General features: G+C 49.7%; 1 protein-coding gene across 1 annotated transcript in view; it reads left to right on the forward strand.

Moving 5' to 3' along the window:
* The window catches only part of RELA (RELA proto-oncogene, NF-kB subunit), a 33,083-nt gene extending 20,973 nt beyond the window's left edge, over positions 1-12,110 (forward strand). Inside the window, exons 4-11 of the mRNA XM_053369783.1 lie at positions 1,086-1,234; positions 1,964-2,055; positions 2,890-3,024; positions 3,675-3,779; positions 6,857-7,069; positions 7,626-7,706; positions 8,397-8,471; positions 9,746-12,110. Of these exons, the coding sequence (XP_053225758.1) occupies positions 1,086-1,234; positions 1,964-2,055; positions 2,890-3,024; positions 3,675-3,779; positions 6,857-7,069; positions 7,626-7,706; positions 8,397-8,471; positions 9,746-10,359 (1,464 nt within the window). The 3' untranslated portion in view covers positions 10,360-12,110. The remainder of the gene's footprint in view (positions 1-1,085; positions 1,235-1,963; positions 2,056-2,889; positions 3,025-3,674; positions 3,780-6,856; positions 7,070-7,625; positions 7,707-8,396; positions 8,472-9,745) is intronic.
* Positions 12,111-12,633: the final 523 nt, after the last annotated feature.

Consider the following 12,633-nt stretch of genomic DNA (forward strand, 5'->3'; position numbering starts at 1 on the left):
AGTGGGGTAGGGGGTTCTTCTAGAAATAAGTGTTACTTAGAAGTCTTTGGGGGGTTGAGGGATTGAAGCAGGGCTTGTATGTGTGGTCATGGGAGTGTGAATTTCAGAATAAAAGGCATCGTTTTAAGGATACAGTCATACCTAGGATTACAGATGCTTCAGATTGCGTTTTTTTGGGTTACGGGCCCGCCAAAACCCAAAAGTACCAGAATGGGTTACCTCCGGGTTTCTGCAGTTGCGCAAGCGCATAAGCACTAAATCGCAACCCGCGCATGCGCAGACGCGCTGCTGCAGGTTGCAAACGCTGTGGGTTGCCAACATGCATCCCACACAGATCACGTTTGCAACCCGAGCATCCACTGTACTTTAATTGCCCTTTGCGGAGGTGAAGCCCCTGACACCGACTGGTGTGCTGGCATGGAATGATCATAAACATTCCAGGCTCTTGCTGAAGAAAGAGGTCATGTGTCATTCTGCGGGAGGGTAGGACTCATACCAACGGCTTGCAAGTTTCAAGAATGGAGATTCCAACTAACCATCAGGAAGAACTTTCTGACAGTAAGATCTGTATGGACAATGGAATGGACTCCCTCTGGGAGTTTTGGACTCTCCTTCATTGGAGGTTTTTGAGTGGAGGTTGGATGGCCATCTGTCACATATGATCTAGTTCAGATTCCTGCATTACAAGGGGCTGGACTGGATGACCCTCAGGGGTCCTTTCCAACTCTACAATTCTGCGGTTCTATGACTCTTGGGGGTTTCAGGCAGCCCTACCTGGAGATGCCAGCGGGGATTGAATCATGCAAGGCAGTTGCTGTAACCTGCCACTGAGCTACATATCCCCATTTCTGCAGTGCAGGGAAGGCCGTACGACCCTACTCTGCAAGGTTACTGTGAACACTGGACTTAAGAGATGCTGAAGCAGCAGCAGCTCTCCGGGGTTTCAGGGGCGCAAGGTGTCTCTCTCAGTGCTTCCTGGAGATGCCATTGGGGATGGAGCCAAGGGCCTCCCACATGCCAAGCAGATGCTCTGCCTCTGAGCTGCAGCCTTTGCCACACATCAGCTCCCCGCCTTTTGCTTTCAGATCCACAACTATACAGGCCCAGGCAAGGTCCGCATTTCGCTGGTCACCAAGGAGGTCCCCTACCGGCCCCACCCACACGACTTGGTGGGGAAGGACTGCAAAGAAGGCTATTATGAAGCAGAGCTGTCTCCAGAGCGCTCCATCCACAGGTGAGCGGATGTGGGAAGGGGAGAGAGCTGGGTATCTGCCCCCCCGTCTTTTTCTCTGGCCATTTGGGAGGATGATTTGGGGATGGGTGTTTATTTATTTGCATCAACCGCTAGCCATTGCCGTCTGCGAACAAAAGTGCAAACATAAGCACAACTTGAGGGATGAAGCTGCCAAACTAAATGAACAACTGCAGTGTCTCAGAGAGCGTATCTTTGCCCAGCCCTACGCAAAGATGCCTTTGGGGTTGAACCTGGGGCCTTCTGTGTGCAAAGCAGGTGTGCTCACTGCTGAGCTACTGCCCTTCCGCAACCACTGCAGCTGCAAAGTCCAAAATAAAAAACTACGCAGGTTAAAACCCAAGAGGAGGTAGTTGTGGGCCATGTTTTGACGGCGGCTGCTTGAAGCTCTGCAGGTTTCACTGTCAGCCATTTAACCTTGATCTGCAAGGAGAAAAGTTAGCGTGAAAAGCAGCCGGGCGGCCCAGTGCGAGTGGGGCGCTTGGCTCTTTACACGGGAGTCTGTACAAAGAATAAAGCAAGCTTAGATGGGCCAATGTTAAGAGCATCACCATCTCCACGTGAAGGTGGATGATTTGGGGATCTTCCTCGCTGGTGTTTGGGGAAGCAGCCGTGCTTCTCACCCGATGCCTTTCACCTCCTTGTGCCTCCCTCTCCCCCTCCCTCCAAGCTGCGCACTGACCCCTGCCTGCTCCATGTGCTCCTTCCCAGCTTCCAGAACTTGGGAATCCAATGCGTGCGGAAACGAGACCTGGACAAGGCCGTGGCCAAGCGGATCGAAACCAACAACAACCCGTTCAATGGTGAGGAGCGCTGTCGGCCGTGACAGTGGTCAAGGGCTTTGTGGGGGGCAGGGGTCTGTTGTTGGAACGTGAGAAGCTGTCTTGGACTAGCTCAGATTATTTCTCCCACCTAGCTGTGCATGTGATGACCAGCAATGCTGCTTTGGAGTCTCCAGCAGAGAAGCGCCTTTTTTGCAACCTGCTGTCTCAGAGATGCTGCAATGCCAAGCCCGGGGATGAAATGCGGCCCCCCCAGGCCTCCTTGTTTGGCTCTTGGGGCTCTCCCTAGACCATGCCCCTCACTCACCCTGATTCACACTGTTCTAGACCAGCTAGAATGTGCCCTTGAACTTTGATAATGCCTCTTGCCAGGATGGAGAGGGGTGTGCAGGTGTGCCTAGAAACTAGCCTTCTGTAGAAATCTAAAATTCACACCTGATGTTCTGCTCACTCTTTTGCTTCTGGCCCTGACAGTCCCTGGCATGTGGCCCCCAGAAGATTGCCCAGGAGTGAATCTGGCCCTCCAGCTGAAAAGGGTTTCCTATCCCTGTAAAAGCAGCAGCTAAGCCCAACCATCGCCAGACATACCAGGGTGCCCTCCAGGCTCAGATTTGCATTCATTGCTCTGTCTGCTACTGGCATACGGTCCCTGAAATGTTGCGCAGGAGGGAATCTGCACCTCAAGCTGAAAACAGTTGACCCACCCCTGTGCTGCCTCATTCTCTTTAATTGTCATTTCCAGGGGTTGAACCATCTAGATGCAGGTGCACAATTTTTACTTCCCTTTTCTAGACTTAACTGTATTGTTTATATTTCTTGCTTTCTCTCTCCCTCCCCGCCTGCTCCTGATTCCAGTGTCCATGGAAGAGCTAAAAGGAGACTATGACCTGAACGCGGTTCGGCTCTGTTTCCAGGTGTGGATTCAGGATGCAGGCAGTGGGCGCTTGGTCCAGCTGCCCCTGGCAATCTCACAGCCCATCTATGACAATCGTGAGTGTTAACAGGGGGTGGCTCTGACACACACCCCTACCTTTATTAGAGAGGGAGGCACCAACCAGGGATGGACAGTGGAGCAGACCCAACACTGATCATTCATTGGTTTTTGATTTTCGCATCCTGCTCTATCTGAGGGCCCCAGAGCAACTTAACAGCAGCTTCTTCATCCAACAAGTAAATAATTCTATCCCTGAGGAAATGGAATGGATGCAGATCAGAGTTAGGTGCACTAACTACTTGATTGAAATTAATGGGGCTTCCATTAAATCATGATTTGGAAACCCTGGAGAGCTGCTGCCAGTCCATGCAGGCAGTTCTGAGCTTGATGGACCAATGGTCTGACCAGTAAAAGGCAGCTTCAGATGTCCCTTTTCAATTCGGTCCTTTGTTCAGAATCATGAGGACTGGGATATTTATTTTTCAACAAAGGTCCACAGTGGTGGAGCACCTGTTTTGCATGCAAAAGTTATCCAGTTCAATCCCTGGCATCTCCAGGTAGGCTGCCTGAAACCCTGGAGAGCCACTGCCAGTCAGTGTATTCCGTACTGAGCTAGATGGACCAATGGTCTCCATAACACAGCCTCTTGTATTCCCTCACTGCCACCGAGTCATTAAGATGGCCCCAGCGCCCTCTCTTTCTCCAGGTGCTCCCAACACAGCCGAGTTGAAGATCTGCCGTGTGAACCGCAATTCAGGGAGCTGCCTGGGTGGAGACGAGATCTTCCTCCTCTGTGACAAGGTCCAGAAAGGTAAGAGATGCCTCCCTTTTCAGTGCAGGGTTTTACTTCCATTGGCCACCTTGGGCTTTGGAAGAGATGTAGAGGTCAAGCCTTGGAAGAGGCTGCAAAGGACTTCTGGACAACAGCAGCAAGGGTTCAACTTTTCATGTGTGTTTTCCTTTCATGGTGTTGTTGTTGTTGTTGTTTTGTTGTTGCTGTTGCTGTTCTTATTCTTAAGGCAGTTTTTAGTGTAGTGGGGAAAACTCAAAAAGTCCTTCCAGCCACATCTTTGCTCATAACAATGGCTAAACCATCTCTAAAGCCTCCTGTGTCTGCCAACCCTTTTAAAATCCTCCCTAACTTATGCATATTTTTTTATAATAATATTTATTAAAGATTTTATCAAAATTACAAAAATGAAAAAAACTACAAAAAACAAAGAAAAAAAGTAAAACACACAAAAATGAAAAGAGAAAAGAGAAAAGAGAAAAAAAAATACATCCAACAATCTCAAATTTTTAGCTTTCATTACCTTCTTTCCTTGACCACCTCCTCCTCCCCTTTCTTGTATCCTAGTTAATAATTATCCCAGCAAATCCTTCCCATAGTTCAAAATATTTTTGTCCTTACATTATCTTAATCTATTTTCATCTTATCATATAACAGGCCTTAAAACCTAAAACTCAAGTCTTAATTTTACCAATTTCTTATAACCATATCATTTACCTAATTCTTTAAACATTTTTACTAGAACCCAGTAGTTCCATTTCAACATTTTCCTAACATTCATCAATTATTTTAAAACAGTCATAATAATAAAAGAAAAAAAAAGGGTAAAACAATCCAATCTTCATCCAACGTCCCTTCTTCCTAGTCCGGATTTTGTCAGTCCTTTTTGTCCCAGTAATCTAGCGCATTAGCCTGGTGTCCTTATGTCTGAGGCCCTCAAGTCGCCTCCATGACCCTTCCGCAGCTCTTCATATTTTCCCTTCACTCGTGGGAACTCCAGCTTAATAATGTTTTTGACCCTTTTCAGCAAAACTGCCCCACTTCCATAAACCAGACTAAACACCATGTGATATTTAAACACCTGTTTCAAATTCCCTCTAAAGTTAAGAGCCCCCACAACTCCAACCATCTGACGGCCCATTACCAGATTCAGAAAGTCCAAACATCCCTGCATGTGGGGGTCAATCCCACCCCCCATTTCCAGACCAAACCAAACTTTATCTTTCCGAATCTGGTTTTTTCCAAATTCATTTTTCAAATCCATATGCTCATGATCCTGAAGGGCCGCGACTCCCTCCATTTCTGGCACCCAGGGTTCAGTAATATACACTTCTCTCATCTGTGCTGTCACAGCACACTCCTGTTTTAGTTCCTGGGTGGGCTCCAAGTAGTTTCCTGCTGCCTGTTCAAAATTTCTGGCCGCATTAGTCATCAAGTCCGTCTTCTCACTTAACTGGTCCAATAGGGCGTTTATTTTGCAGAAAGCGCCCAACAGAGCTTCTGAAGGCATTGTCCTCCAGGGTCACCAATCCTTTCCCAAGGTTGTTATCTGTAACAGCTGCCAGCTCCTGAAGTTGGTTACAATTTCACAGTCTCCCTCTAGGGGGAAATTCTTTCTTTTAAGAACAATGGCAACAGAGTTTCTTTTTCAAGATATTCAGTCAATATTTAATCCTTTAAAATGCGAAAGGAAACAATAGAGTCACTATGTTACTTTTCTTTTAGCTAACTGTCAAAAACATTTGTCTTTGGTCGATGAGCTTCAAACGTCAGTCCTGACACTCCGCTCCAGGATCAGGACGTCGGAAAGTTACTTTGCTTTAAACTCACTTCTGCAGGTTAAAAATATCCCCCTTCTTCCCTTGCTACCGAAGAGGGTTCCACAATTTGGGATGATGAAGACCAATCCTTTAAGAGTAATTTTCTAAGCTCTAGCTTGCGTTGTCTTTGCTTTATTCAGATTACAAGGAAACGGAAGGCTGACTTCCTGTTTAGACCTTACCGTTTCAGTACCAAATTAGATTATATTTTGAGTCCAATACCTTTCTACTGGCTAATCCTTATTTAGAGTCCAATTGTTCAAGTTTCCTGTACTCACGGGTAATTCTTTTAGATGCCAAATTGTCCCAGGAAAAAGGCAGCGCTCTCCGGCAACGGCTATGCGGCTTCGCTCCACGGAAAAAGCAGTAAACTCACAGCACCGCACCACTTCCCCCTCTTCGCTTCGGAGCCCGTTAGTGGGTTCCTTTGCGGGTTGGGGGGGGCGCTAAAGGTGCCCGCCGAGTCCCATGGTCACAGGCTTCACCCGCCTGTGATTTTTTAGAGGGTCCCCGCTTCGCCGTAGCGGATACGACCCGTTTTTCGCAGAGCTGGTCCCTCCAGTTCAGAGGGAGTCAGCCATTGCCGATGGCGCCACCCCGGAAGTCTAACTTATGCATTTTTAAATGCAGGCTCACTATAGTCACCATGTGGCCAAACTGACCTCTTCGCTTCCAGCACTGTTTGCCCACTTCAGTCCTGGGCTTTTCTGTGAGGTTTGCCCTGATGTCACAGCATCTCGCCCAATGGCAGGCAACTTCAAGGAGTCAGCTGATATGTTCAAAATGTTAAAAAGTCTTCCACATTTTGTTTGGTGTGTGTATATGGGTATTTTGGCCTGTTGCCTTCAAAAAGTGCTGTTGGCCATTTCTCAGTTTGGGAACAGGAGATGATTCCACATTTGTGGTGAAAGGAAATAAGACCAGGTGTTGGTATTTCCCATTTTGTTCTTTCCCCCACCCTTCACACCAGCAAGGGGTAGCAACAACCACCAACCTGGATGGCTTTAAAAGAGGATGAGACTCGGTTCACCCTCCACTGTTGGAGGCAGAATGCTTCTGAGTACCAGTTGCCAAATATCACAATTGGGGAGAAGACTGTTGCATTTGGGACTTGCTTTCAGGCTTCCTATTGGAGCACCAGGCCGGCCACTGTGAGAACAGGATGCTGGACTAGATGGGCCATTGGCCTGATCCAGTTTCAGGACTCTCCTTGTGTTCTTACGTTCTCAGTGAGTCTGAACCCCTCAATCCTTCCCCCCCCCCCCGCTTCCTTTGCAGAGGACATTGAAGTCCGCTTCTTCAAGGACTCTTGGGAGGCAAAGGGCTCCTTCTCCCAAGCCGACGTCCATCGCCAAGTGGCCATTGTCTTCAAGACCCCGCCGTACATGGACCAAGCCCTTCGGGAGCCTGTGACAGTCCAGATGCAGCTGCGTCGCCCATCCGACAAGGAAGTCAGTGGGCCCATGGAGTTCCGTTATCTTCCTGATGAAGGTATGTCCTCTCTTGCATGCTCAGGTTCTAAGCTCTATGAGTTTAGGGTCAAAGCTTTCAGCTGTGAGCCAGCTCAGAAACTCAGGTGTATGTTAGGTGCCAAAGGGCTCCCTGAATCAGGGTTACAGTTGCCAAAACAGAATGCCTAGTTTTCATTTTGGGGCCCAGTGGCTCAAAAGACATACTTTTCAATGTGAATTTTTGCTTCCTGAAATAAAGTTCTGATTGCACAGAGAGAATTTGAAAGGGTGTGTTGCTAGTGTGTGAAAGCAGGCAAGATCCAAGGATCCCCAGGGATGCGCCTCCAGGTGGTGGAGACGTCAGGTGCCTTCCTGGCACCTGGGCATCTTCACTTGCTCACAAGTGGCCAAAAGTCAGGTGCAAAATGCGCCCAGTGCCTGGCGAATTTCAAACGCCGCTGTGAGTGTGCAGGCGTGATTCCCTGACTCCAGCTCTCCTGTTACTCAGTCGTTGCCTATGATTGGAGAGTACATTATCAGCTCCCTTTCAAAGCAAATGTGTCCTTATTCTCCCCCCCCCCTTTCCTTTTGGACAGGTGACTTCAATCGTATTGACGAGAAACGCAAACGGACCCTTGGCACCTTCAAGAACTTTGTTCAGAAAACACCCTTTGCAGGTAGGGCTCGAGTTAGAGCGGTAGAAGAAAAGGGTGGTGTGGCTGGTTGAAGAACCTTCAGGGGGGTGAGACATTGGCGACTGGGCCCCATTTGGGACTGTTGGGGCAGAAGACAGGGAGACCAACAGGAAAACAGAGCCCAGAGCCCACGGCAGGTGGAGCCTACTCCTTCTAGTTTTGTCCCCATCCTCCTCCTCCTCCAAGTTCTGCAAGAGCAGGGCTGTGGAGGAATAGCCCAGCAGGCAGAGCCACCCTGTGAGTTGCTTGCAAGTAAAAAGGCAGGCAGATGGACTGGCTGAGGCTGAGGGGGCCGTGCCCTGCTCTTCTTAGTACACTGGCCTCCAACAGAGGAAGTGGTATACCTTGGAATCTCATGAGACCTGGGTTTGATGTTGCAGGGGGGATACTGCTTCCTCTATAGCTCAGTAAATAAGAGCTCACACTTTCCATACAGAGTCCAGGTTCAGTCCCTGGCATCTCCTTTTGGGAGGATCAGGGAGCAGGTGATGGGGAAGGAGCACCTCCCTCTGCCAGTCAGAACAGGCAATACTAAGCAAGACAGACGAAGAGTCTCCCTCACGGTGAGGGTTCTTCCGGTGTCCATACATGGGGGGGGGGAGGGGGTTGAAGCCTTGCTGGGCTCTTGGGAGGAATTTGCATGTTCTGACCCCTTCCGTTCCCTCCCAACAGTCGGGGCTCCAGAACCTCGCTCCCAGCGCCGCATTGCTGTTCCCAAACATGGCCTGGCCCGGCCCAACATCAGCGGTGAGGAATGCCTAACCTTTCCTTTCATGTAACCCTTCTGTCAAGTTAACAGCTTGCTTACGAGGAAAGTTGGTCTGGCTGGGAATCTTGTCCCATGACGTCAATATGGACTAGCATCTTAGGAGTTGTATATGTTCTGTTCAAACTGTTGGTTGGCATTCAGCTCCTGTCCACCCTTCAGCCCGCTTAAAGGAGAAGGGAAAGGGGCTTTTTAAACCTGTGCTCATTGGCAGACGAGTGGAGATTAAATCCTGCTACCTAGGCTGCAAGGTCCTGTTTTCTACTGGGAACAGGGCAGTGCACCCAAAGCAGGATTGAACCCTGTCCTCCAACCCAACAGCTGGCATCACCATTGGTGTCAGTGGGTGTGATGGGCCAAATTGGACCCCATGGCAGGCCGAGATTGACTCGTGGTCTGAAGGCTCCCCACCCTTGCTCTAAGCTATTTATATTCTGTGCTTTCAAAAGAAAAACATGTAACACAATCTGGCAGTTTCCCCCATTGAATGATGATTGGAACTGTTGCTGGGGGAGGGGGCACAGAGCATCTGCCTTGCATGCAGAAGGTCCCAGGTTCAATCTCCAATGGCGTCTCCAGGTGGGCCTGGGAAAGACTCCCTGCCTAAAACCCTGGAGAACTGCTGCTGCCAGTCAGAGTGTAGACAGTACTGAGTGAGATGGGCCCCAGTGAATCTGGCTCAGCAGAAGGCAGCTTCCTATTGGCTTGCTTCTAGGATTTCACTAGGAAACATACACTTATAAAGTCCACAATCACAGCATTTAAAACTAGAAACTTGTTGGCAAGTTGTTGTTGTTTTTGAAAGAGAGAAAGAAAATGCCACATCTGAGTGGATGTTGCAGCACTGGCTCCCAGCAAAATTGGGAGCCACTCTTGGGAATGCACTTCTTCCCTCCCTTTCCCTTAACACAGTATATCCCAAACTTGGGTCTCCATCTGTTATTGGACTACAACTCCCATCATCCCTAGCTGGGAAGACCAGTGGTCAGGGATGATGAGAATTGTAGTCTGGAAACTCAAGTTTGGGAAACTCTGCCTTAACACATGCTAGGTGTTTGCATTGGCGCCGAGGTTGCTTCTTAGTTTCCAAACCATGGCTGGTGGGCAGATCCTGCACCAGCTCTGAGATCCTCTGGCCGGTAAACCCTGGCCAGCTGGGAGTCCAGGAAGGTCAGGAGGCCCTGGCGCTTCTCTCACTGATGCAAGAGTGCTGGTGTGTCCTTTGTCGTCATCTCCTCTCTGATCTTCCTTGCAGGTGTCCCAGGAATCATGGGAGCATCAGGGCAAACCCCACTGCCCACCTCCAAACCCCAGGCCATGGTGCACCCTTCTCCCGCCTACTTCACAGGGCCCAGCCATGCCCCACTTCCAGCGGCGGCTCCTCCTCCGACCGCAGCTGCACAGTCCAGCTTCAGCACGGTGAACATGGAAGATCTGTCGGGCCTGGGCGTGAGCCATCGGGTCCAGCCCTCCGAGTCGGAGGCCGAGGCCAGCATTGCAGACGCCTTCCTGCACCTCCACTTCGAAGGGGCGGATGCTGGGGGCATGGAGCTCGGGGGGATCCTGGATGATGCCCCCTACGCCAGCCTGGAGGGGATTAACACAGCCGAGTTCTGCCAGCTCCTCACAGAAGGGGCCGCCCAGCAAGCACTCCAGGACAACCAAGGCACTCTGCTGACCTATCCAGAGTCGATCAGCCGCCTGGTGTCCCAGCGGAGAGCCCAAGGGGAGCCCAGTGGAGGGGGCGGTGGCGGCAGCTCAGGTGCCAGCTGCTACAATGGCCTTCCGGGGGCCCTTCCTGCTGAGGAAAGCTTTTCCTCCATGGTAGATCTTGACTTGAACTCTTTTCTGAACCAGCTGAACTCATAAGGGTGGAGTCACAGGACCACCAGCTTCTGTCCCTGGGCTCCAGATCCCGGGTGGCTCCTCTTTGTTTGCGTAGACTTTGCCAACTTAACTCTCCCCCTCTCTGGTGGTCCCCCCCGCTGGATGGACTATCCTTCAAGGATGTGTTTGGGTGGGGGAAACCTCTAGGTTCTTGGAACATGAGGTTTTTATAGGCCTGGACCATTGCTTTTAGGCAGAGGCGAGGTCTCTTTCCTCCCCGCCACCAGTGACGTGGGCGTTGTACATTTGGTAACATGGTGGAGCCAGTTCTTGCTTCCCTACTGAAGGCTTGTTTTCCTTCCAGAACTATGGAGCTGTGTGTGTTTTTGACTGTTTGAAGGGGAAGAATCTCTCCTCCTTCCCATGGTTGCCTTCTGAAAACTCGCCAGCCGGCACCTTCTCCTCCTCATGCCAAACAAAACATTATTAAGGGGGAGCGGAAGCTCAGAAGCCTTAAAGAACTGTGCCAGCAAGCAAAAAAAAATCAGCAGGTCAAACCTGTTTCTAACTTTTTTATGAAAAGCCACACAGTTCTAAATGCTACAGTAGCTGTACCAGGATATTTTAAAAGCAAAGCTACTTCTGTACTGTTTCCGGAGTGCCTTAAAGCATTGCCCAAGGTTCTTCTGGTGGGTGAGGCCTTCCTGGTGAAACCCTACAGCCATCTCCAGGGCCGTGAGGGTTTGTCCCTTCTGCCCATGTTTGAAGAGGCGGGAAGAGTTGGAATCGTTTGTTGGTCCTTTGCTGTAGAAGGAATAGCTTAACTCTAGCAGGCTGTTGTGGGTATACAGACATGGGACTTGTGGTGGCAAAACACAGGCTATTTTTCAACCTTGGTGTCCGTGGCCTTAACTGGGGATTTGTGTCAGTCTCTGTGGCATGCACACAGGACTTCTTCCTCTTAAGATAAGGGGTTTTTTTAAAGCCAGAAAGAGCAACAAGGCTGTGAGGGGTAAGCCAGCCTCGTGGATGAAAGGGATGCAGACCCAGTCATTCTGCTCTCGGCCTGCACCTTGCCTGCCAGTGGCGGGGTGGGGTGGGGGTGGGGATAAAACAATGGGAAATCGCATGAGGATGTAGGCGGCGACTTCTTTTTCCGTACTGAAGCCAACTCTGAGCCTTTCCGCTCAGAAAATATGCCGTTACTATAAGGGGGTGCAATGGGACATTTGGTGCCTTTCTCTTGCAGGCTTTGTTTGGCCCTAGCCCTGCTCAGTTTCCTCTTAGGGTGAGGGCTTGAGACCCTCCATGTGAACCCAGTGCCTGCCAGCCCCCAAATCATGCCACCCCTCCAAAGAAAAGCAAGACAGTTTAGGCCACGTAGAGGGAAAACAAGCTAGCAGGAAGCAGGATAATCTTCCCCTTCCTCAGCGGGAAGATAGACCAAAAGCCTCAGATGGCTGAACTCAGACACAAGGTCTAAAACGGAAGAGAGATCCAGTTATCCCAGGTTAGGATGCAGCCTGCTGCCAACAGGGTCTGGTGGGGAAAGCAGCTGCCAAGCCAGCAGGGGCAGCCAAGGTTATGTCCAGGGTGGGGGTGGGATTGCGCCTTGTTTTTTAAATACTATTTGCTGCATTTTTTTAAGGGTGGGTGGGTGTGTCAAGATAGTTAACCACTTAAGTGCTGTTATTGGTCCACAGTTGTCTCACTCTTCTTTTTTTGTTATCTGATGTGGCAATTCTTGCTTTCTTCTTCCTATAGCAGGTTCCTAAAAATAAACTGAAGCCTCAGCCTGGCAGTTTTCTTTTTATCATGGAATTGGGGTGTGGTTTCCGTAAGGACTTGTGGAAGGAAGATCTGGGAACTGTGGCCTTAATTTGCAGGCAATGTCACCTCAAACCAGTATTAGTATTCTCCCCACCCCCACCCACCCCAGTCACATAAAATCCAGAAGCCATGGGGACTATTAGGTTCTTAAGAGGGCAAATTGGGAGCCTTCCCCCAGGAAGCTGTCATGTCCCATCACTCCTGACCATTGACTATGTTGACTGGTGCCGATGGGAATTACAATCCAAAACATCTATCTGGTAGGCATCAGGCTGGGGTAGTGCATTATCATTTAGAAGCATGGATAAACCCTATTGTGCTGCTTTTTAAAACAAAAAACAGCTTAGTAATTCCTTATTTTTTCTCGCTTCCTGGGCTGTTGTATAACTGCACACCAAAAGAACACTGGAGCATAGGTGTGCCTGCACACCAAAGGAACACTGGAGCATAGGTGTGCACACCGTATAGGTGTGCCTGTTTTCTTTT

The sequence above is a fragment of the Podarcis raffonei genome, chromosome 16 (genome assembly GCF_027172205.1).
Source record: "Podarcis raffonei isolate rPodRaf1 chromosome 16, rPodRaf1.pri, whole genome shotgun sequence".
NCBI classification, from domain to species: Eukaryota; Metazoa; Chordata; class Lepidosauria; order Squamata; family Lacertidae; genus Podarcis; species Podarcis raffonei.